Genomic DNA, 27,122 nt, shown 5'->3' with positions numbered 1-27,122 from the left:
GTGAACATATAAGAATGGCTGCAGCACTGCCATCAGAAGTGGGACTGTGGTGAAAAGAAATGCAGGTTTTGAGATGGTGCTATCTGAGGTGAATATATAAGAATGGCTGCAGCGCTGCCAACAGAAGTGGGACTGTGGTGAAGAGAAATACAGGTTTAGAGATGGTGCTATCTGGGGTGGATATATAAGAATGGCTGCAGCACTGCCATCAGAGGTGGGACTGTGGTGAAGAGAGATGCAGGTTTTGAGATGGTGCTATCTGAGGTGAATATATAAGAATAGCTGCAGCACTGTCATCAGAAATGGGACTGTGATGAAGAGAAATGCAGGTGTTGAGATGGGGCTATCTGAGGTGAATATACAAGAATGGCTGCAGCACTGCCATCAGAAGTGGGACTGTGATGAAGAGAGATGCAGGTTTCGAGACGGTGCTATCTGAGGTGAATATATAAGAATGGCTGCAGCACTGCCATCAGAGGTGGGACTGTGATGAAGAGAAATACAGGTTTTGAGATGGTGCTATCTGAGGTGAATATATAAGAATGGCTGCAGCACTGCCATTAGAAGTGGGACTGTGATGAAGAGAAATGCAGGTGTTGAGATGGTGCTATCTGAGGTGAATATATAAGAATGGCTGCAGCACTGCCATCAGAGGTGGGACTGTGATGAAGAGAAATACAGGTTTTGAGATGGTGCTATCTGAGGTGAATATATAAGAATGGCTGCAGCACTGCCATCAGAGGTGGGACTGTGATGAAGAGAAATACAGGTTTTGAGATGATGCTATATGAGGTGAATATATAAGAATGGTTGCAGCACTGCCATCAGAGGTGGGACTGTGGTGAAGAGAAATACAGGTTTTGAGATGGTGCTATCTGAGGTGAACATATAAGAATGGCTGCAGCACTGCCATCAGAAGTGGGACTGTGGTGAAAAGAAATGCAGGTTTTGAGATGGTGCTATCTGAGGTGAACATATAAGAATGGCTGCAGCACAGCCATCAGAAGTGGGACTGTGGTGAAGAGAAATACAGGTTTAGAGATGGTGCTATCTGAGGTGGATATATAAGAATGGCTGCAGCACTGCCATCAGAGGTGGGACTGTGATGAAGAGAAATACAGGTTTTGAGATGGTGCTATCTGAGGTGAATATATAAGAATGGCTGCAGCGCTGCCATCAGAAGTGGGACTGTGGTGAAAAGAAATGCAGGTTTTGAGATGGTGCTATCTGAGGTGAATATATAAGAATGGCTGCAGCGCTGCCATCAGAAGTGGGACTGTGGTGAAGAGAAATACAGGTTTAGAGATGGTGCTATCTGAGGTGGATATATAAGAATGGCTGCAGCACTGCCATCAGAGGTGGGACTGTGATGAAGAGAAATACAGGTTTTGAGATGGTGCTATCTGAGGTGAACATATAAGAATGGCTGCAGCACTGCCATCAGAAGTGGGACTGTGGTGAAAAGAAATGCAGGTTTTGAGATGGTGCTATCTGAGGTGAATATATAAGAATGGCTGCAGCGCTGCCATCAGAAGTGAGACTGTGGTGAAGAGAAATACAGGTTTAGAGATGGTGCTATCTGAGGTGGATATATAAGAATGGCTGCAGCACTGCCATCAGAGGTGGGACTGTGGTGAAGAGAGATGTAGATTTTGAGATGGTGCTATCTGAGGTGAATATATAAGAATAGCTGCAGCACTGTCATCAGAAATGGGACTGTGATGAAGAGAAATGCAGGTGTTGAGATGGTGATATCTGAGGTGAATATATAAGAATGGCTGCAGCACTGCCATCAGAGGTGGGACTGTGATGAAGAGAAATACAGGTTTTGAGATGGTGCTATCTGAGGTGAATATATAAGAATGGCTGCAGCACTGCCATCAGAGGTGGGACTGTGATGAAGAGAAATACAGGTTTTGAGATGATGCTATATGAGGTGAATATATAAGAATGGTTGCAGCACTGCCATCAGAGGTGGGACTGTGGTGAAGAGAAATACAGGTTTTGAGATGGTGCTATCTGAGGTGAACATATAAGAATGGCTGCAGCACTGCCATCAGAAGTGGGACTGTGGTGAAAAGAAATGCAGGTTTTGAGATGGTGCTATCTGAGGTGAACATATAAGAATGGCTGCAGCACAGCCATCAGAAGTGGGACTGTGGTGAAGAGAAATACAGGTTTAGAGATGGTGCTATCTGAGGTGAATATATAAGAATGGCTGCAGCGCTGCCATCAGAAGTGGGACTGTGGTGAAAAGAAATGCAGGTTTTGAGATGGTGCTATCTGAGGTGAATATATAAGAATGGCTGCAGCGCTGCCATCAGAAGTGGGACTGTGGTGAAAAGAAATGCAGGTTTAGAGATGGTGCTATCTGAGGTGGATATATAAGAATGGCTGTAGCACTGCCATCAGAGGTGGGACTGTGATGAAGAGAAATACAGGTTTTGAGATGGTGCTATCCGAGGTGAACATATAAGAATGGCTGCAGCACTGCCATCAGAAGTGGGACTGTGGTGAAAAGAAATGCAGGTTTTGAGATGGTGCTATCTGAGGTGAATATATAAGAATGGCTGCAGCGCTGCCATCAGAAGTGGGACTGTGGTGAAGAGAAATACAGGTTTTGAGATGGTGCTATCTGAGGTGGATATATAAGAATGGCTACAGCACTGCCATCAGAGGTGGGACTGTGGTGAAGAGAGATGCAGGTTTTGAGATGGTGCTATCTGAGGTGAATATATAAGAATAGCTGCAGCACTGTCATCAGAAATGGGACTGTGATGAAGAGAAATGCAGGTGTTGAGATGGGGCTATCTGAGGTGAATATACAAGAATGGCTGCAGCACTGCCATCAGAAGTGGGACTGTGATGAAGAGAAATGCAGGTTTTGAGATGGTGCTATCTGAGGTGAATATACAAGAATGGCTGCAGCACTGCCATCAGAAGTGGGACTGTGATGAAGAAAATGCAGGTTTTGAGATGGTGCTATCTAGGTGAATATATAAGAATGGCCGCAGCACTGTCATCAGAATTGGGACTGTGATGAAGAGAGATGCAGGTTTTGAGATGGTGCTATCTTAGGTAAATATATAAGAATGGCTGCAGCACTGTCATCAGAAGTGGGGCTGTGATGAAGAGAAATGCAGGTTTTGAGATGGTGCTATCTGAGGTGAATATATAAGAATGGCTGCAGCACTGCCATCAGAAGTGGGACTGTGATGAAGAGAAATGCAGGTTTTGAGATGGTGCTATCTGAGGTGAATATATAAGAATGGCTACAGCACTGCCATCAGAGGTGGGACTGTGATGAAGAGAAATGCAGGTGTTGAGATGGGGCTATCTGAGGTGAATATACAAGAATGGCTGCAGCACTGCCATCAGAAGTGGGACTGTGATGAAGAGAAATGCAGGTTTTGAGATGGTGCTATCTGAGGTGAATATACAAGAATGGCTGCAGCACTGCCATCAGAAGTGGGACTGTGATGAAGAAAATGCAGGTTTTGAGATGGTGCTATCTAGGTGAATATATAAGAATGGCCGCAGCACTGTCATCAGAATTGGGACTGTGATGAAGAGAGATGCAGGTTTTGAGATGGTGCTATCTGAGGTAAATATATAAGAATGACTGCAGCACTGCCATCAGAGGTGGGACTGTGATGAAGAGAAATACAGGTTTTGAGATGGTGCTATCTGAGGTGAATATATAAGAATGGCTGCAGCACTGCCATCAGAAGTGGGACTGTGATGAAGAGAAATACAGGTTTTGAATAGGTTGAAAACACCTATACTCAGGTTTTATGGCATGGGCACAGAGAAAAACGTATTTAAATGAAATATTGCCAAAACAACTTGTGCTGACCAAAAACGAAGGCCGAATACTCAACAGGTGCATGACACTAATGAATACTTTCCCTCCAAAAACATTTATTTCATATAAAAATGAAATTTAAATCAATGATTTCACACAGGTGACGTGGAACAAAAAGAAATTAAAATTGTAATCACCATTTAATTTTGGGAAAAAATATCAAAATTAGGCAATGATGATTACCAACAAAACAGTAATAACCGTCTAGACATGTACCCAGTGGTGATCAAATGATGACACAATGATATTGTAAACAGTTTAATTTTCACTCTGTCTTGTAGGACCTCAGAGAAATTTTCACTGCTAAAGAAATTTTTGTTATTCTCTAAGAATCTTGACTATTAGTTGCTCACAAAATTAAATCAGTTCACAGTAATCATAACTACATGTCAATTACTGTGATAAACGAAAAAAAATTAAATTCATGGAATAAAATCATACAAATGATAACTACTGTAAAATACTTTATTTTCGCTTGGAATTAATTTTTGTTATTTTCGCTGAAGGAATGATTCAGTGAAAATAAAATCCAGCAAATATACCTTTATATTTTACATTCAACTGGTCAGAAATCGGTGAAAATAAATTCCATACAAAACACCCAAAATGTCTTTTCAGTGAAAATTAATTCCAACTAAAATAAAATATTTCACAGTAGTTCATACTTACCAACATTGTAACTTTGTCAATGGTTCATGCATCATACGTGACTTCAGTACATCTTCTAAGCTGTATTCATCTTGAAATTGAGAATATCTACACAAACCATAGTATCAGTAGTTACAGTGGGTTACACAGACACATTGCTAGAACTGCTCACTCTGTATAAACCATTAGATGTGGGCTGGCAATCATTTATGGGCTTGGACCTTGTGACACAACGACTACACTCCATGAAATTTTTACTCAAACAAAACTTTGTGATTTCTTGAACTTGAATTTTGAAAAGGATTTTATTTGGATTTTAAAATCTATAAGTTAATTAAATTCTATGTAGTTATGTAGATTTGAAAAACATGATAAATTAAACTGTCACGGTAACGCAGGAAGGGGTGTAACTTCTGCACATACCATTCTCACACTAACAGAACATGCATGTACTTACGGATTGTTGACAGAGTGTTTGTGATTTTTCCAAGCAATCTTAGCAAAGTGCTCTGGTTTTGTTCCTATAACATAAATACAACATGTGTCATTATATACCCTATATATAAATGTTTTTGAAATACAATTCCTTACCCTCTTGGCTATTATCACAGATTTTTCATCCCCAAAGTGATTCTCTTATCATCTCTAACAAATAACCTATAATAATGGACTGAATTCATGTTGAGATCAAGTATTCATAGAAGTTTGAATGAAAATTGGTTGTTTTGGGCTTCAACATTTTTTTCTGCTTAGACACTCAATGACAATAAAACTTAATTTTCAGGTAAAAAGTTTCTTTTCTTTTGAGTTTGTTGTTTGGCTAGAAACACTGGTGTTTGGTGACGACAGGAAATGTTATGTTCAACTGAGGCATGTCAATCTCTTAATTTAATTTTTTTTTATAAACGCAACTTCCATGCAAGGATTGAGTAATCAACCCTTTATAAGTTTGCTTTACACAATAAAATATAAGTTTTATGGGCATCAGTCAGTGAATTTTAAATCTGATCGAGCAAAAAAATTACGAGAATAACGTAAACTGTTATCATCATGTGTAAAGCTTAGAAATGTGATGGACAGACGGAACCAATTCATAAGGTATTATATAATAGCATTACTAGTACTGGTATATAAGATGGATGTGGTAATGTGAATTTATGTAAAACGACAGTACACAAATTAAGATATTAAGAAAGTAAATTTGTAAAGTCAGCAAAAATATCTCGTAGTGGTGGTAGGGGAAGTCAATCTCTTACTGGAAAAGAAAAAGATGATAAAACGACAATAAATACCTGTAAAAGTTTTTTGTGAAATATGCTCATCAGGAAGTAAATAATATTAAAAACCAAAATACTGATCTCACAAATTATGTTGAAATAACACTAATGATCATCCGTTTTCGATCATTCATTATAAATAGTTCTAAGGACAACTTTGAAAGACACCATTGTTGAGGTTTTACTGAGTGTAGACAATAAAATAAACATGCCTGCACAGGCCGCACAGAAAAATATGAGCCAATGAATATGGGATCATATTTTACTGTACGATTAAAGAAACCGCAGGCTATATATATATATGATGGTACAAGTATTCACTGCAGTTTTTGATGAATTATTTTAATTTTAAAAAACATTTTATGCTTGACCTGTTGATGTTACCTAGAGAATACAGAATTTGTAATAGAGCAAACAAATGTTACCGGTAAAAGTTGTAAAGCTATACTATGATGTAACTGTAATTGTGAAGAAATGATCTCACCATATCTTTCCATATGTTCTCTGCCAGCATTTCCAAACATTTGTGGCATTAAAGGTGATCCAGTGATACCTCTAGTATCTGCCATCAGTTGTAAATGTTTATCCATCGGACTTGTGCGATCCATGTTCTGAAAAAAAAAATTTACTCCAAATTAGAAAAACAATCCATCCAAGACCTTAATATCAAGTGCAAGAACAATCAGCCCCACCAGGCCTTGTCTTCAGAAGATGAGGCAGTTCTCATGATTTGTGTGAGTGGGAATGTCTATACTACCAGTAACAACCTTTCTTAACAACCTTTTTTACTTTGACAGAATTATTATTAAAGTGACAGACTAAGTCACTGTTATTATTATGCCCCCCCCCTAAACAACAGTCAGCTACTATTTCCCATGTAGTGTTCTGGGAATAAATATTTGACACCAGGGATTTATAAGATTAGGATGCGTAAGTGTGTGATATTAAGATTACATGTAAATTGAAAAAGTCACACAAAATGTGATATAGTCATAAAATCCCCTTACGAAAATGTCCTATAGGATTCCTATAGGATTTAGGATTCCTATAGAACAGCCAGTTTCTATATGACTGTTCAATTTTGTGGGGAAATTGCACTTCCAGTTGATGAAATAGTTAGTAATACAATATGTGGAAATGCACAATTAATATACATCATACATACAAACTGTGAATTAGTTCAATGGGTTTATGTCAAATATTAATGTACATGTAATATGTGGCTCACCATTAAACATTCTGTATGTGTAATATATGTACTTGAGTAAAGTTATTATTAAATGAGAACAAAAATACAATTGTCCATAAATGATCATGGATGTTGAGGCTTTGAAAATTTCTAAAAAATAAATCTCCTCAAAAACATTACGGTAGTTGTTTAACCTGTGGTACATGTATACCTATTATAGATGTCTTTTTATTTACGCCTATAATAAAGTGATAAAAAGAGCTACAGACCTGTTCCATCACATTGTTTTCAATTAATAATTCACAGGCCCATATTTCTGAACTGTACATTAAAATTGGCGATATTTATTTTTGAAGTTTTTATCTTTCAATAAACGATTACCTTTATTGAAGATCATTTTCCTTGTATTTACAGTGAGGTTACGCTCAGTGCAGTAATTCATTAATTTATTAAGGCAATTTTGTAGGCCTTCTGCAGTGTTGGATACTAGAACCAGGTCGTCCGCATATTGAATACAGCTTAAAGGATTACCATTAATCAATACAGGGTTAAATATATCATCCTCAAATATACCAGGGAGGTCATTTAGGAAGATATTGAATAATGTTGGGGACAGGTTACATCTTTGTTTTACCCGAAAAGTGGATTCAAAGGCATCAGTAACACCTGATGGCAGATTAATTTTATATTTAGTGTTTGTGTATATAGATTTTAATAATTAAATTGTAAAAATTGTCGTTAACACCCAAATTTTGTAATTTCAATTATAAGCCATCCCTCCAGACATCAGTGGAACAGATGAGCACACAAACACAGACAAACTAACCGCAAAGATTCCTACTGTGTGCTTCACATAAGGGAGTCAAAAAACAATTAACACAAACACTACACAACACAGTCAAATCAGTAGGGGAAAAATAAATGAAAACGTAAATACAATGTCAGTGAATACAATAATTGAAACAACAAAAAAAGTCCTGCAGCCCTCATGGAGAACACCTAATATTGCAAAATCACTAGTTGTGAACTTTAAATCTTTTTTATTAGGATCCGTGCATAAAGTAACAGAAGAATAGGAAATTATGCTTTCCCTTGTCCAGATTACATTATAAATTAATATTTTATAGGTATATATATGGGTTTATGTGAATGTACATGTATGTACTAAAATTATAGTACAGCCATTAAAATTATCAAAACTTGAAAAGCAAACACTGTACATATGCAAAATAAATATTATCCAGAGTGATTTCGGATTTGTTAAAAACAAGATGAAATGCGGTGACACTATATCTAACTGGTTGGAATTAAGAAGCCAGTAATAAAAAGCTATAAAATTGTGAATACTTTTTGTGAATATCACTGTGACCGAGAAAGATGTCCATTCCAAAGTGTCTTGTAATCAATATACGGTACCATATAATAAATCCACAACACATGACGAAATCAAAATTGGCCTAGATCCCAGAATAATAATACATACAAGTTTTAACAGAATTGGATACTAGTATATTTATGAAAAATTGTAATCCCAAGTGAAAAGTGTACAACAGAGACAACAATGAAGATGGACATTCCTCTCTCATATACATTTCCCTTCTTGAAATGATGCAAGCAAGAGAAAAACATTCAAAACTAATTTAAAGTTAATTCACTAATTTAAAAATCATGACATTCATATTGTACCAGGGGCCGAAAAAGGAGTTGGTGTTCTCCCCTTGTGTCACAGCTCTGTGATGCAACTGTCAAGACCCTTTTTGCCTGTGATGACTGAAATTTATCAACCACTATTCAGAGGTTGAAATACCCTGGTGCACACTGCACTAAGCACATAGATTATTAGATAGTGCAAGTAAACTCAAAATATAATGTGCATGCTGTGCATGTAGAAATTAACACAACATTTTCTCATTATATTCATTAAGCTTAAATTAAGTTCAACCAACATTGTGAGACAAATAAAAAAATCAAATTTGTTCGTGATCGCATCAATCAAGAACCCATACATGTTATTTAAACTTTAAAAGTAGTGCATTTCACAACAAGTTAGTGCTGGTAAATTTCTAATTCAACATGCACATTATGCATGCAGGGAAAAAAAATCTATTTCAATCCCTGACAATTGTTTTAATAGTGTCTGTCACAGTTTAGCAAAAATTTATTATTGAAAGTCTACAAGAAGTCGCCAAATTACCAGTAATCTGAAAAATTGCCTTTCAGCAGTGTTCATTCCAAGTGTACATTAATGTGCAAGACTTAATTTGTTCTGTTTCTCTTACCTAACACAGACTATTTGCAATTTTGTAATTTCATGTATAAGCCATCCTTCCAAAGTATGGTCAAATGCTTTCCTTAGGTCAATGAAACAACTATAAAGATGTTTTTGATGGTTGTCTTTTTTACCATACAATGTGTTGTCTACTGCTGTTTTTAAAAGAAAGATGGAATCGGTTGTTCACCTTTCTTTTCTAAATCCAAATTGAAAGGGTGTTAATAAATTATTATTATCTAGATACATGTATATAGTCAGTCTTGAGTTCATAATTGATGTGAATAGTTTTGACATGCAGCTTGACAGGGCTATTGCTCTATAATTGTTGGGATTACTTCTTTCTCCAGATTTATGCAATGGCTTTAGTAGGACTGGTTTCCAGCTATCAGGAAACTTTCCGCTAATCAGTATATCATTGAAAAGTTTGGCTAGGCATTCAATTAGTAACTTACTTTTATTTTTGAGCATTTCATTTGCAATTCTGTCTTCACCAGTTGATTTTCTGTACTTTTTTTTTAGTGCATTTCTAACTTCTTTTATTGTTATTTTTGCATTTATAGAAATGTATTGTAATTCGTCATGCGCTCTTTTTGTTCTAGAAGTTGCAAAAGATAATTATTACTATTATTGTATTTGTTCTCAAACATTTTTTTTAAAATAGTTTCTCCACTCAATGCTTGTTAAATTTGGATCAGGAGTTATGTTATTTTTTTCACAACGTAGTTGTTTAAGTGTGTTCTTGACGGCTATAGTATATTTTCTCAAGATGGTTTATCATTGTAATTTTAAATTTCTTTCAATTTTTTTTGTCTTTTATAATTTTTAGTATCAAAGTTTTGTTTTCTTGCAAATGGGTTATTGGGTTGATTTGATAAGATTTTTGAAGCGTTAATCAAGTCTCTTCTAATTTCATGACATGATTTATCAAACCAGGATTGCCTTAATTTTTGTGTTATTTTCTTAAGACACTTATTTCCCACATTAATTAACATTGATGTGAGACTTTCTGTTAAATCATTAATAGCCATGACATTACAATTGGTATTGAAGTAGTCCTGAAACTTATTTAAAGTGTCACTTTGCAAACATTCCTCATATTTGTTTTTGGACTCTTCATCCCATATGTATTTTGGAGGGAGTGGGTTTAGTTGTTCATTAGCATCCGATTTGGGTTTCTGAAGTTTGCTTGGATTGAATAACTAATTGCACAGAGATCTGATAGGGGACTTATGTACTGCAGGATGGTGATAAGTGTAATTGCCTAGCAAGTCACCCATCGTTGTTAATTTTGATACACAAGTCTATCAATTCTTTCTCAAAATTATTGACAATAATGTTTTGTGAAAATCTCCTGTGAAAATTATATGTATTAGGGACAGGTATAACAATGTATAACAAATTCTATTTCTTACCGATGATGAGAGGGGTCCTGACTGCATTTTTTCAAATCCCAGAGCCATGACACAGTTTGCAAGGCCTCCTTCAATCAGCTGTTTTCCCATCAGCAGTGCTGTAGAACCAGTGGAGCATGCGTTATTCACCTGAAAATAAACAGTACATGTCGCATGATTAATACTAAAAAGTATCAGTTATCACATGACTTGACTTTCAAATTTTATACATTGGAATATTCATGTAGTACTTTTCATTTCAGTGAAACCTGCTTGGAATACGTTGCCATACAGTGAATTGATATTCTGGTTGGCAATTATTGTCACCAAATTTTGACTGCAAAATTTGTGTCAATTGCTGATGTACAGGATCGTTCATAGAGCAACTGAGGGCCAGAATAATGCCTGAATATGAGCATTTGAGCTATCCTTCCTAAATTATCTAAAAAAATGCCTGAAGGCTGTATGAGTGCTTGAATACAAAATATTTGAAAGTACACTGATCCTGGGACAGATCAAATTTGTAATTCAGTAGCTGGTCCATAATATTGTGAATATGAACTAAATTGTATGTCTTGTTTATTCCATCAAAAATAAACTTTTTTCATGGCAGCAGGAAAGGTCATTTTTTTTTTCAGTGGTTTGTGGCATTGGACTATCACATACATGAGTTTCAGGCATTCAAGTACTGAATATTCCAGTTGGGAGTGTTGGTTGAGGTGCCTGTTATGTGCACGAGGGGAGAAGAACAACATAATATAAACAGTACATACATTGTAAATAGGAATTCCAGTCATTCCAAGTTGATACACTGCTCTTTGTCCACATGTTGTGTCGCCATAGCAATAACCAACTGATACATGTTCAACGTCTTTAAATGATATCCCAGCATCCTTCAGAGCTTTGGTTCCGGACTCTTTAGCCATATCTGGGTAATCAAAGTCCTCACGGCGACCTGGTTTCTCAAACTATAAAATAAAAAATAAATGTGTATGAGATGCATGTAAGGCGAAAGTTACAATGAAATAATGATGTATGGTATTGTTGTTACAGGTGACCACATCAATATGGAAGGGTTCTGTACATGTGTACCTCAAAATCACTGGATTTCAAGCATGGCTGGATGACCTAGTTTGGTTCTATGGCACTGCGTCAAGTACATGAACTTGTCATGACATACTTATTTGACAGGATGGAGTAGTCAGCCATCTTTCTGCCTGTCATTTTAGGCAGGTATACTCCAACATTTCAGACAAGCACAAAATTTCTAAAAAAACTGTAAAATTTATTTTAATGGAAATTTCGATCTTTTTATCACAAAATATATATTATAAATACTCACCAAAAAATAGAATATAAAAATATAATATAGATTTTAGTAAATGTAAAATAAAAGTTATTCAGGATGGTGAGGGTTGGCAAGGAGTATTTTCGTAAGCTGTAATCAATTGTTTTTATTTTCGTAATAATGTAATTTAAATAAATAAAAAACGTAAATTCGTATAAATGAGCAAGGTGTAAAATGTAATCAGCTTTTTTATTTAAAATCTTATTTTTTGTAAGCATATAGAGCATTTGCCACATTAAATGTCGTAATTCGTACGCAATTTCCAATTTTGATTCTTAAACTCAAATTATCAAATATATTATAAAAATGTAATTAGGAATTTGCTTTATCTGTAAAGTGTAAAAACCTATTTTATTTCCTGGAAAAACGTAAAATGCCGTTTTTATTTTCTGTAACCTGTACCCAGTTACTCCCACCCTTGCCCCCCCCCCCGATGTTAATTTTAAAATTATTTCAAGTTATTAATGGTCAATAATTTGTACTTTAATATTAAATAGTTCACAGATTGACCTGGGCATCAAACTTTGGATGTCTTTGCTTGTAGATAGTGACTACAAACTTTGGCCTGACTGTCCAAAGGTCAAACGCCAATAGATGTGAGATTGATGTAGAATTGTAATAGTCTGGTCAAACTTGAAAATGGGGCAGGGTGCTAGACTATTGTAATTGAATGCACCATAAGTAACATACAGTCATACCAACAACACAGGCGCTCGGAAGATATCTTGGATAATAAAAAAAATGACATAAAGTAGGGTCGGCATAGTTAGTCACTCATATAATAGTAGGCGAATGTACCGGCGACTGACCAACTATGCCGACCATACATTAGGTAATTTTTTTATTATCCAAGAAATGTTCCGAGCGCCTGTGACCAACAATGCATTATTTACCTTCGTCATCCCGACTCCAATGACAAAAACTCGATTTTTCGTCATGGTTATGTTGTACCGCGTACTGTTATAGACGGCTAATGTTACTGAGACGTTGGTGACCGATTGCTGAACAGTGCAAAGTGGAAAAGGATAGCAGACATTCAACACTTTATTTTTAAAAAATCACGATGAACTTTAACCTTATAGCGCCCTCGTCGACGGTACTTCGTAATTTCAATGTTTCAAGGGCGGTCATTATGAAAAAGTGTCGTTCTTCCGTTTTTAAGTTTATTTCAAAACACACTTCAAACAAATCATCACCATTTTGGTGTCAGTTGAATCTCATCATTAACAAGCTGTGAGTATACTTATTTGACTCGTGTTACGTGACGGTCATTTACATTACGTCTCCAATTTCCAATTTTCCAAATCTGAGGTTGGCCTACTACAGTGATCAGCGGTACAGTCATGAGAAGTCGTATCCGATAAGCCGGGAATTTGAAACCCGGCTACAAATTTATGGCGGTGAGACGTCGTGTAGTTTTTGAGAAAAAACTTGACTCAAATTTCTTTTTTCGCTACAAAATAAAAGTTCAAATAATTTTCCAAATAATTTTTCACCAACCTAGAGGGGCATAATGAAGAGGGGCACTTGTGTATGCAACTATGTGCTTCTCAGGATAATGCATAATATATTGAACTAAATTTTATTATCAGATCGAGAACTCCAAAACAGTGTCAGCATCCTTTATTCCATGTTTTTTTCATTATTACCTCAAACCCTGCAAATAGTGTGAAGAAACAGTGTGCATTGCCCTGTGATAACTGTCAGGAAGGTGATTGACAATTTGAATCTACCAGGTGTGCTTGTGATTTACATAACAAAGGAAGTTTATAACTTTGGAAGGACAATTGGAATGTACCAGGTGTGCTGTTATTTGAATAACAAAAGATGTTTATGATCTACTTGCCTATGTGAAACAGCTGCTTGCAAAAACACATTCTGATTGGCTCATGTGGAAACCCAGGTGGCGTCCCCGAGTCTGGCCCATTTAGACCAATAAATAGGCTGCACTGAAGACAGTTGGGGGTCCATCATTTCTACTGTGTATCCTGTGATACAGGCTTCAACCATCATTCTGTGAGACTTTTATGAACTGCTCTGCAATCTCCTGCTTTCAGCTGTGCCCTCCAGATTACCAGCGTTCCTCTGCAAGCAAGACTCCTGCATTTCTTAGTTGTTGTGTTGCAGAAGCCATTGACTGTCATCCATTTCTACATCCTGGAACTGCGAGTTATCACCAATGCACACTTTCCTATGCAATCCCCTATTTTATTTATTAATTGTATTTTTTCTGTGCTTGGTTTCTTGTAATTATTTTGAGAGCTATTAAAGCCAGGAGCTTTAACTCGATATTTTGGTGTATGCGTATTTCATTTCCAGTACTATTTTCTTGTCTACCCCATACTAGCAGTGAAAGAACCCCCTGTCCAGTACGAGTTCCTAAATAGAGTTGAACAAAATACTATTATTAATATGCATAACAAACTTTCAACAACTTGAACTTGAACCACATCTGATCAAGCTCTTTAAACTGTACTTTAAAATTTAATCTTGCCTCCATAAGCATATCCCGCTCAATAACAGGATTTGTGTTCGTGTGTAACAAAGGCTGTATTGAAGATGGAATAATTTCATTCTCTTTAGAAGTGTAGCAGCTTTACTGATATACTTCTACGTTGCAAAAAACAGGGCTAATGTATTTGACAGATGCACAGAAGAACAATTCAGTGTCCTTTTTATGGGTAAAAGACTGCAAAACCTCTTGTAGTTTTGTTTGTTTTATTTTCTCTTGAAGTGTTGAAAGATTGAATAAACCTTCAACAGCATACAGCAAGGCACTTTTCATTGAAATGAAGATTATCTCCAAATTGGGAATATTCATACTGGAGACAAATATACATTTTGGCAACCCAAGTATGTGCAATTTATTTCAGTTTGTGCGCATTTAGACCAGACCAGACCAGAAGCAAATACTAATTTGTTCAAATTACAGATTTATTGGGAAATTTGTCAAAACAAAGCACTGCAACAAATACTAATTGGGATTATGTCATTAAACTGCATGTTACTGGGAGTTATAACTTAATGTTGTGTGTCACAATTCATGTACATATACAGATTAAGATTACAAGACTAGTGCTTTAGATCACATATTTTGGACATGTATAAAGCTGCTTTATTAAATAGTAAAATACTCTATTTATAAAATGTATTTTTGAAATTCAGTTTCTCCTTGGCCATTATTGCTGATTTTTGTCACAGGAGTGATTTACATTGCAAATTTGAGATCCAAGGGCATCTTTAATAAATAACCTATTTAACCACTGGACTGAATTAATGATTTTTTCAAAAAATCATAGAAGAATGGGCAAAAATTGGTCATTTTCGGCCTTGGCGTTTTACGCTCAGTAACAAAAGGGCGATAAGACTCGGTTTTCAAGGAAGGTTTCTTCTGTTTCGTGTTCGTTGTGTGTCTAGAAACATAGCAATATTGTTTTTTGGTGAATATAGAACATGTTCTGTTCTGATAAAGGATTTTGATATATGCCAATCGAACAATTTAACAATTCCTTACTTGAATGTCTTCCGTGTAAATAATACTAGCCCAAAATAGACTTCCCATTCAGGGTGTCTTTGATTGTAGCAATGTTTACGCCACTGTACAAAAAGACGCACACTTACAAATTCAACAACTTTCACTTCACGTTTTAAGGTTACATCACTCACAAGGATTGATGGTTCAATTGCTGGCAATTTCTATGTGTAAAATCATATCGCTGCTGTGGACGGTGGCGGCTGATGATGAACTGTTGTGATTGTGCAGCTCTCTTGGGCAATTGACTTTTAGCTTTCTTTTTTTACTATTCTGACGTTTTCTTGACCGCATTTTGTATATACCAGTCAGACACTGACAGTGAGTAAGTAAACAGGCAAAACCATAGTCAACATGATGCAGCATTATTGAACGAAATTCACTACAATCTTAAGCTTCCGAACAATCTAAAATTTGTATTGTAGAACACGGTATACAAATATGAAAAGATAAGATATATTGCAAAGTGGAAAACAAAAAAATAATCTGCAGCCCCCATGGATAAGTTGACAACCTCCAACTTCATATTGCTGAACTTTAAATATCATTTATTAGGATTTATGCATGTCAAATTATCTTTAAATACTCTCAAACAAATATTATCGTGCACAGATTTCAATAGGGACATTGCTTTCATGATTCAAATATACTTGGACATACACATACTAAATTAATCTTAAAATATTTGACAACTCGTGCCATCCCAAATTATTATTCAAAGGATCAACTTTTTCAAAGCGAAGTCCTTCAAAAAATAACCAAACCAATTTGTTACTAAAATAAAGTTATTTATTGAATGACTACATGAATGAGATTACCGGTATATACAACCAATGATATTGAGATACTCAATAGCAGATCTACAATGTACATATTGGGGGTTTGGGGGCAACATTAATACTGTGACAGGACTGATTTTGTTAGGATTGCATGTCGCAATGGTATTCCAATATTTCAAAAAAATTAATTCAAGAAAAATAAATACACTTATTTTGTTTAAAGTTTGGTACATGTATTACCGGTACATTTATAAATTCCATAAACACAGTTTATAGAACCCCATATCGAGGCATGAGAATGTGTAACAAAATTGATTGATTCAGATCAATGTTTTGACTGATTAAAGGCACCTGTACAAACCTGAAAAAGCTCCATCGCATTTCTAGATACTGATTAATTTGAGCATTGTACAAAACCTTTCCTCATACTTGCATGTAAAATTTTACAATACAAAATAATACCTCTGTTACATAATTATTTATATTTGTAAGTTCATTCTGCAGTTTCTTGTATGGTGTGATGTTCATAAATCCACAATTCCTGATGTGTACATTTACATGTAGTTGTGTTACCAGTATACACTGGTTTGTTTAGCATTCAAACCTTCAAAACATGTTAAAATTTTGTTTAAATATTGTTCAAACATAACTATATATTTGTCTATTCTGAGCCTTGATTAGTCATGAAGCAGGTGAATGATAATTTGGCTGTCTATCCATACCATCTAAAATTCATTGCATAATTGATCGCACCATTTATGATTTACTATTCAAATACCACCCTCATTGTAAAAAATCTTTTGTTTGTTTCCCTATAAAGAACACTACGGTATAATTAATATAATAATTCAGATTTTTTTATGAATGTTAACAACACTTCTGAGGCACTGCAGAAGATCATCTGTGCTTTATCAAATACACCATGATCTAGTAATTGTTTATAACTTTGATGACATTTTGGGTTGAAGTTCTTGTTTCATCTCTGGGAAACCTAGTTTGTAAGCGGTGACAACCACTGCACCTCCAAGTCCAATATTATGTTGTAATGCTGCCTTTACACCGGATACCTGACGTTTGTCTGCTTGGTTTCTCAGCTGCCAACACAGTTCAGAACACTGTGCTAAGCCTGTAAATGTGTAAGGTACTCATTTACATACTCATAGTGGACAAACATGGTGTAATAATTGAAATGAAACCAACAAATTATGCCAGCAAATATTCGTTATAGCAAAATTCCAATGTTTTTGACTCTCACTGTGAGAAGGCTTTAAATCCTGCATGCACCTGTGACATATCAACCTGTGGTACAAAGGGTTTTGAAAACTTGCATTCACCTGTTCCTAATAGTAACCTATCAATCTGGAGATACTGAATTTAGGCAGAGGCTTCTCTGAACCCTCCTATTCACATAGTTCATACCCACCATAGACTTCGGTCAGTCAAAATGACTATTTTGAACTGTAGGCATTAATCAGCGATTCTGCCAATGACTGAGAGATAGAATCTAGGTCAGGGGATGCCCCATGACCCCAAGATTCTCTTCCCTTACATCACAAAACCACATGACCGAGGCCATATGGTGGCGCCATTAGGGCTTGAGACTTATTCTGGTTCTTTCTCTCTCCGCATCAAGGACTTAGACCAACGCTACGGAAAGAGTGGGGTGATTGGGGGAGACCTGGAGTCTATGGTAGGTATGAACTATGTGAATAGGCTGGTTCGGAGAACCCTCTGCCTAAATTCACTACGTTCAATTACCCACTATAGACTCTGGTCAGTCAAAATGACTATTTTCAACTGTAGGCAGAGTCAGACGCCGATAGGTGGCGGGCTTTCCGAGCAAACGGAGAAATGATGAAGTTCTTTCCCAGTCCGGGATGATACACTCTACAATAATCCACTCAATCTAGTTAAGACCTAAAAGAGGGAGGTGTCTTACCTTGCCTGTGTTGTCCCTGGAGAAAGAAGCCAAATGGTTGTTGCGGTGACATGGTTCGGTGTGCCCGGGAAAGCTAGCCCCAAACCCAATTCCGGGAGTAGTATGCTTTCGAAGTGAAGACCGAAACAGTTCTGCATGAGGGCATAGGTCGAAAGGCGGAACCTGGAAGCTTCCAGGAAGTGACCCTGCTCAATAGATTGGGTGTCTCTTAGGTAGTAGTTGATAAAGAAGTTCTGCGTTCTCCAGAAGCTTGCCCTCAGAATGTGTTTGAGGGAGGCGCCTGCCGCTAGTGCTAGCAATTGCAATGGCACAAACCTCGTGCGCTCATAATTGATGACTCTGCAGACTCTGTGTTGAGGAGAATAACGTATTATAGATCTCCAATACAGTCGCAGTGATTCACCTGGCGATGGAAGCGGGGAGGCCCGCTTATCCTTACTGCCAGGGCCGTCACACAAAAACATGCGTTTGGTTCCCCATCTTGAAAACCTAACACGGTTCTCGTAGCAACTTAACGCTCGAACCGGGCAGAGAAGCAATTTCTCCTGATCCTCCGGGCTGACAATATTTGACAGCCGGGGGATGACGATCGGCTGGGGATCGTGTCCTGGGATTTGGTTCTTGGCGAGGAATCCGATTCGTGTCTTTAGCACAACCTGATCATCCATAAAGACGGTGCACTTGTCTGCGAAGGACAGTGCGCCTAGTTCTGACTGGCGCCTATACCTGAGGTGAGGGCCAGTAGGAAGACTATTTTCCACGTCAAAAACTTGAGTGGTGCTGATCAAAGGGACTCGAGGGGTGGTCTGCATAGAGCTGATAACACAACGAACAGATCCCAATTGGGCGGTTCCCTTGAACGGGTTCTCGGCCTCTGATTATGGAAAGCAGTAAACAGTCTCCTAATAATAGTACAATCGGCTAGACTTGACCCCAAAGAGTTCTCAATGGCGGGGGACAAGGCTGACCTGTAGCCAACCATCGCTGCGTAGGACAAACCTACTTCGTCAAACAAGTGGACAAAGAAGTCTGCTACCTGGCCGATAGAGGGATGGCATGGATCAATCTCCCTTCCACTACACCAATTAGTGTATGCTCGCCACTTTGAGTTGTAGGCAGCGTTAGTGGAATCCCTGTTCACCCTGGCCAGGACGTTGGTCTAAAGAGGCTAACCAGTCAAACTGGCGGATAGAGAGAAGAATGCTTAATGGCGTCTCCATGTGAAACCGATTGAGAAGCACATACTGATTTAGTCTGCTGAGGTCCAGAACCGAGCCGAAAACATTTGAGTAGAAGCGCCGACTGAACTACCCTGTGTATGGCGCCCTTTTCCAGCAAACTGTCTACTTTCTGTCTGATTGCTTCTGTCTTGCAGGGATTAGGGGCACTGCCAGGGGAGGTGGAGATGTCAATGGTATCCTGTGGCCGCGAGTCACCAGCACCAGCATCCAGGGATCGGCTACCCGCTGCCTCCAAGCCGGCAAACATCGGCGCAATCTGTGTGCGACAGGGATGTGTGGCCATGGGGCGGCAGTTGTGAGGGGAGGGTCCTCTTCTCCCATGAGGTGAGCTTCCCCGGGGTCTCCTGGAGTTACTAAGTTGTAACCTGGCCCCTTGCCGAACATATGCCCCCCCTCATCGCAGATGTAAGCGTCAAACCTGCTTCCCCTGCTGCCGGGGTGGATGACCGCCCGAGGAGGAGGAGCCACCACCTGGTCCCTTCTTTCCCAGGGGCGCGCCGCTACTCTTCCCTCCTGTGGAAGGGTATGAGCGCTTGCCTCCTGGCTGACTCTGGCTAGCGGGCTTAGTTATAGGGCGTTGCGTTTTCTGTGCTTGGGGTGCCCTCCGTTTGCCTTTGGCCAACTGGCTAGCGGATTCGACTTGAACCACCTGGGTCGTTACACCCCAAAGCTCTGATACTGCACCCGCCATTTCCCCATGAAAGAGAGTGGATGATGTCCAGTCTGCATAACTGAGGCGGTGTCATACCCTTTGACTCAGTGCGTCGGCGAAAACACACACGTCCAAAACCGCGTCTCGCTGCACCATAGTTGCCCCGGCTAAGAAAGCCATATGACACTGGAGAATATTGCACATAGCTATGCGGTGGCCTGCCATTAACTGTGTCGCCTGGTCTAGGAGGCGGGTGCATTCTGCCTCCGAGGTCTCAGATTGATGGGTCGCAACTCTGCCCTCGGGGCGTGTTGGATCGTCTCAGACTGAGCTGGTGAGAACGCCCAGAGAACGCGGCCGTCCCCCTTCACCCGGTGAGCCAAACAGAAGTTTGTGGTACCAGAGTCTGGGGAAGGAGTCTTGACTTGGACGCGCGACTTTTACAAGAACGAGCGGCGCGACTTTTACAAGAACGAGCGGCGCGATCAGTCTCAGCGATTTTAATGCAGTGCTGGAAAGAATCCCAGGCCCCATAACTCCAAAGATTGCAAATGCCTTCCGAGCAAATAAACCCCAAACCCCTCACGCAGCCGAGGCACAAATAACATTTAGTGTGTGGGTTCCAATCTTGAATATTCTGTGCGCAACCACTACATCTCCGCCTCACAATCTGAGGGGATAAAACTTGTGGCGAGCCTCTGGCGCTGTCATTACATCTATCCATTTCTAAATACATTGGTAAATAAAAGGAAGATGACATGCATGAGGGAAGCGAAATACAGTTGTAAAAGGTGCTGCCACGAAACCAAGTGGCTACACTTAGGGCGCCAGGTTTTATTTCTTTGTTGTGAAGGAAAATACAACACACAAAGGGGAAAATGACACGAGGGTAAAAAAGACAAGAAAAACTTATCCTACCAGCTAGAATGTCGGTGCCGCGGCAACGGCAGGATCCAAGCTTGAAACCCGGACAGAAAAAAGCTAACAAGCCAGGCAGAGCCGCTAGAACTTCATTCTCATCGATGCGGAGAAGAAATCAGAGTATCCAGCCCTAATGGCTCTGCCATATGGGCTCGGTCACGTGGTTCGTGACGTAAGGGAAGAGAATCTTGGGGTCATGGGGCTTCCCCTGACCTAGATTCCATCTCTCCGTCATTGGCAGAATCGCTGATTAATGCCTACAGTTCAAAATAGTCATGTGACTGACCTGAGTCGATGGTGGGTAATTGAACGTAGTGAAAAATCTATGTTGCTCGTAACTCAATGATAATTAAACTGGTAATTTAAGGTTCAAGTTACTAAATTGTGAAGTTAAACAATTCAAAATTCTGTTAACTGTTAATTGAACACTGGGTTACAATTTGGGCATGGTTTCTAAAATTACGACATGATCATTTTTGTAACTCTGTTCATAACTAGAACAATTCAGTATTCATCTGTATCAGTGACATAATAACCTACAGAGGGACATATGTATTCACCCATAAATTGCATATTTACCTGTAGCACCCAATGGATGCCCTTTGGATATTAATCCACCGCTAGGGTTGACAACAAACTTGCCACCATATGTGTTATCACCTCGGTCAATGAACTCACCAGCTTTACCTATATTATACAATAATAAACACAGAATTACAAGAAATAGATTGCAGAGCGGCAAATTATATATAACTACAGGAACTAAAATCAAGGGTACTTTTGTTATAGAGCTATAAAACAGTGAGATAATTATTGTAAAACATGTTGAAAAAGCGACATGCAATTTTAGCGAATTGTGGTAAAATGACGTAAAAGCGAAATGTTGATTTAGCGAATCTCTCTTGTCATTGTTGGTTTCCTGTTTTCACAATACTTGTTTGTCGTGCGCCAAAACAAATGCACAGTTATCACCTCGATAAAAAGAAAGAAACTATCAAGTGTAATTTGATTCTATAAAAAACTGATTCAACAGGGATTTGGAAAAGCGGGTATTGTTGCTGCGTTACATGCAGAACATTGACCTTGTATACCCTTTACAAAAGCACTCCTTAAAATGTTTAACACTGTATTAGATAGTGGGGAATACCTGTTGGAATACTAGCACAATTCACCAATACACAACAAAGAAGATATTCACAATCCAAATAATTACGGGGGTATTTCAACTAGTAGCTCAATCGGTTAATTAACAAAAGACTAACACAATATTTAAAAGATAACAACTTGATTCATAAAAATCAAGCTGACTTTAGGGAAATTTTAAGGCACAGAACAACAGACCATGTAATAACACTGCACACATTGATAAAAAAAAATCAGTCGAAAAACTATACTCTTGCTTCATTGACTTAAGCAGATGTTTTGACACAGTTTGGAGTCATGGACTGTTCCTTAAGTTACAACAAAACAATGTACGTGGTAAAATTTATAATGTCATAAGACATATGTACAGGAATATGGATTTTCAAGTGAAACTTGGTAACAAAGTAACACCAAATTTCACAATACAAGATGGTGTGAAACAGGGATGCCCACTAAGTCCAACACTATTTAATTTATTTATCAATGACTAATAGTGGGGGAGATAAATAAATGCACAAACAGTGCTCCTCACTATTACCTCACTGGTATTTGCTGACGACATTGTATTGACAGCATTAACAGAAAACAATTTACAAAAAGCACTTGACACAATGCATCAATATACAAATAAATGGGGTCTGAAATTAAATACCAAAAAGACAAAAATAATGATTTTCACCAAAACACACAATTTACATTTGGCAATAATTCGATAGAGATAAGTGATACATTTACTTATTTAGATGTTACATTTAATAAACATGGGTCATTGAACTGTAAAATTGACAGACTGGCTGATAAAGCTAGGAAATCAGAAGCAATGACAAAAACATTATCGGGATCAACAAACATTAATCTACAACTACAATTGTTTGAGGGTATTCAAATGCCTATCCTAACATATGCATCAGAAATTTGGGGTATCATTATAAATCAGGAACACTGGGACAAAACAAATACAGAAAAACACCACCTCAGGTTATGTAGACACCTACTAAATGTCTATAACAAGACCAGCAACATTAGCACTAGAATGGAGATTGGGCGGCTCCCTTTAATTGCAAAAAAACAATACCAAGCCATAAAATATTATCAAAATATTTTGAGGAATGGCCCAATAAGCTTGGCATACGATGCATAGACCAGCAACAGAATCAATACAAAGATTCTTGGTTTACAAATCTTCAGAAATTACAACAAATTTATTATATACATGACATAAAAAACAACAAAGATGAATTTAAACAGAAAACTGAAGACTACTATGAAACAAAATGGAACTTGAGCAATGATGATCTAAAGTCAAAACTACGGACATATAAATTACTAAATACTTAAAAACAGTACAAAACAGAGAGGATACTGGCCTTATTTCTAGACTAAGACAAAGTGCACATAAACTTATCAATGAATCTGGAAGACACCAAAAACCAAAAATAAAAATTGAAGATAGAAAATGTGCAAAATGTAAAATTACTGAAGATGAGCTACACTTTTTCACATCATGTAGTCTTTATACTGAGGCCAGAGTAAGATTATACACAAAATTTTCAGAATCAATTGAACATTTGTTCAAGCAAATAATACAGAAAAACTTGTTTACATTTTAAATGCTGAGAACAGACCATTGATAAAAGAATTAATTAAATACATAAAAACATCATATACGACAAGAAATCATTATTATCAATGTTAAACAAAAACTCATGGAAATGTAATATTTTAATTTTTATCAACAAGTACCTGTACCGGTAATATTTCTTTACTGTATCTTTATGATAAGTATAGTTTTTGTTTTCAGAATAGTTTGTTATACCTTTATTACATTTGTATTCACCTAAATTGAATTTCTTTCAATATGGTTGTAATAAAGAATTATCTTAAATTATATTGTGACTCAGAAATTACTACCAGTAAGTACTACTACCCGGTAATTAAAAAAAGACGTTGTTTGGTGGCCATTTTGAATTTATAATAAAGTCATTAGCAACATCTTGAATTAGCGAATCAGTTACCGGTATCTTGCTAAATTCGCTAAAAGTAAAAATACATGCTCGCGAAAAAGACATGTTTTACAGTATTTGGCACATATACCGGTAATCAGATTCATGGGACCTAGATGCATATCAAAATATATTAATAAGCATTGAATCACAATGGTTGCAGTGAGATCATTAAATTATTGTATTGGTGATAATTAGGGTTAAAATGGATTAATATACGACATATCCATATATGGTGACAAACACCAAAGACCCAAGTGATATACAATTATATACCAGTATGTTTACAAATTGTTGATTAAACATGTAAATTTAAACCAAATTATTCAAGCAGAAAAATTAACAATTATAGTCCTTCTTTGTGATGCTTCGTTATTAGTTCGAGCGACACTTGTTGATGAGGTCTGAGCATATTCTAAGATTAATGTAAAAATACAGCCACCCATCAATTCAATGCCAATTATCGGGCTATCATATTACTTGATTCCATAAATTATGACAAGTCATTGTCAATGACACGTCCCTGTTCCGTTCATATTTGAGTGACATATGCATTCAAAGCAGATCGTGACCGAAATCTCAGACCACTTTCAGTGGTCTGATCCGAAATGCACATGCATATGTAAAACACATTGTACTAAATCTGAACAAAATCCATCCATGCATGACTGAGATCCGGTTCCGGAATTGTGAAAATGCGTGATTTTGATGCATATTCGGCCTTAATTAATTGTTAAGCTGATCATGAAACAAATGCACATATCTATTTGTGACATGATGTACCATGTGTGTGTGAAGTTTGAACTTGATCAATCCAGACATGTCTCAATGTTTTTGATTTGAGAACTAACATTTGGAAATTACCATGGTGTTTCATCCCAAATTTAGTAGGTTGGTACAAGCATGGAGCTAGCTCCATGGTACTAGTAAACAGCCCGGGACATGGTCAATATAGGAGTCTGAGTAAGTTAGGCCCTGAAAATAGCGTCATCACACAGTATTCCATTAATGAACGAAGTTCACATAACAATCTTATGCTTACAAATCATACTAAAACAAGCCGGTGGGCTGGTTGGCGATTGGCTCCGCTCAAAAAACATGCAACATGTTTTCGGTTGTTGCCACGGTAGGCACCGGGCACTGTATACGAAGTTTGCCAAAAAAACAATCAGTCTTCAGAACCTGCCTGAACCTATGAACTAAATTGGCTCAGCCAAAAAAAATCATTTTGTTGAACAGTTACCCCAACTTTGGGGTCAAATTTCTCGATAATGAAAAAAGATATCAAAAATTCAAATAGTAACTTTGTGCCCACACTCAAGCTGAGTAGAATGAGCTATGTTAGTGGTGTTTTATCCCAAATTTGTAGGAGGAGAAACATTTGGCGCAAAGCTATGGCAACGGTGGGCCAAATTTTTTTCAGATTTTTTCCAATAACTAGGGTGAAGGTGTGACCTACCTGCCAATTTTGAGCGAATCGGCCAAGCCAAAAAAAATCAAAGAAATAATACGTGAAAACACTGGAAATCACACACACAGACTCGCAAATACAAACCTACAAAAGTGATTTTAAGGGCAATCCTAGCGGAGCAGATCGCCAATATGTTATTTAGAGTATTAAAAATTCCCACTTCCGGTTAGATTAGAATTAAAAAACACCACGAATATTCACTTTTGAAATTTTTGATATGTGTTGGTTCTTGGATATTTCAGCTTCGTTGTCCTGTACTTCATTCAGTAATTCGAACTTCCCTGATTATGTAAAATCGTAGAGATTCTCGATTTCGATATCGAAATCGCCTTGGCTTAATTATTTGTTGACAATCCCTAATAGTGCTAAATCGCCAGTTGTGAACTTAATTAGGATTCCCGTATGAAGTTACACATCATTCTAGCAAGGAAAAATATTGATTTCTGTTATATAATAAAATAATTAATATTTCATTTTTATATCTTTATTTATTAAAATATGTACACATTATATCTAATTGGGGTGGGTATTGCCAAGCAAGTATATAAAATTATAAAAACTGACCGCGAAATACGCCTTTGAGAAGTATTACTGATGGAATATTTTATATTGTAATTTCTTTCAATTAGAATTAGTTATATTGCAATGCATTATGTAAATATATATATATACATTCCTTTATTTCATTGTTTAGACTGAGTTATACAGTTTGTTACATACTACAATTTATCTATATTGGAAAACGGTTATGGGGATTATTAATTTCAATAAACAATATTCAACTATTCTTTGCAACACCAATAAGATCATAATGGTAATGTTTATTGGTCTTTGAAACTCGAGGCATCATCGGAGCATTGGTCTTATTTTGGAACTCCTGCTAGGATGGTATTCCCAGAATAGTGCCAGTTGTTAAAGAAACATAAAAGTTTAATTCTCAACAAGGATGAAAGGATCAGTTACTGAGACAAAGTCCTACTCTTGCGAAACTCTACAGATACGAAACCCAATTACCGCGAAAGCCACTCACCGCGAAGCTACTAATGCAAAGATAATCAAAATTTCAAGACAATGCCAACCTATTGCAAAGACCATGTATAAATGTCAAGACAATGCCAACCTAATTGCAAAGACAATAAAGACTTATGGTCTCATACCACTAATCAACCAATGGCTGCTCGTAGCCTAGCAAATGCCTCGCAAGAGCCAATGAAATTTTTTAAATTTGTTTTTTCTCAGGTGCCATGTTTTCCAACTTTCTTCATCATTTTCATATAGCAATCTCGTCATATGTTAACATTGTCGTCTATGGAAATTCAATTCGTGGTATGAGCCCTTATACGTTGTGGCAGTAGTAGTGAAAGCCAAAATGAGGACGCCGCCAGTGCTGGAGGTCATAGTGGGTGACCCCCACAGGCGCTCGGTATGTTTCTGTGACAACAAGTAACCTG

At 37.4% G+C, this 27,122-nt stretch overlaps 2 protein-coding genes across 2 annotated transcripts in view; both read right to left on the bottom strand.

Moving 5' to 3' along the window:
- The window catches only part of LOC100368127 (sterol carrier protein 2), a 34,157-nt gene extending 21,102 nt beyond the window's left edge, over nt 1-13,055 (bottom strand). The window contains exons 1-6 of the mRNA XM_085503814.1: nt 12,884-13,055; nt 11,416-11,610; nt 10,664-10,792; nt 6,275-6,401; nt 4,971-5,034; nt 4,535-4,621 (exon numbers count right to left, since the gene is read on the bottom strand). Of these exons, the coding sequence (XP_085359940.1) occupies nt 4,535-4,621; nt 4,971-5,034; nt 6,275-6,401; nt 10,664-10,792; nt 11,416-11,610; nt 12,884-12,928 (647 nt within the window). The 5' untranslated portion in view covers nt 12,929-13,055. The remainder of the gene's footprint in view (nt 1-4,534; nt 4,622-4,970; nt 5,035-6,274; nt 6,402-10,663; nt 10,793-11,415; nt 11,611-12,883) is intronic.
- A 2,994-nt stretch (nt 13,056-16,049) lies between these two features.
- The window catches only part of LOC100368276 (sterol carrier protein 2-like), a 62,694-nt gene continuing 51,621 nt past the window's right edge, over nt 16,050-27,122 (bottom strand). The window contains exons 9-10 of the mRNA XM_085503813.1: nt 21,634-21,741; nt 16,050-17,427 (exon numbers count right to left, since the gene is read on the bottom strand). Of these exons, the coding sequence (XP_085359939.1) occupies nt 17,240-17,427; nt 21,634-21,741 (296 nt within the window). The 3' untranslated portion in view covers nt 16,050-17,239. The remainder of the gene's footprint in view (nt 17,428-21,633; nt 21,742-27,122) is intronic.

Source organism: Saccoglossus kowalevskii, chromosome 9, assembly GCF_978046115.1.
Source record: "Saccoglossus kowalevskii chromosome 9, keSacKowa6.1, whole genome shotgun sequence".
In the NCBI taxonomy this organism is placed as follows: Eukaryota; Metazoa; Hemichordata; class Enteropneusta; family Harrimaniidae; genus Saccoglossus; species Saccoglossus kowalevskii.
Note: the sequence above shows the minus strand (reverse complement) of the source record. Positions and strands in the feature narration are given on the sequence as shown.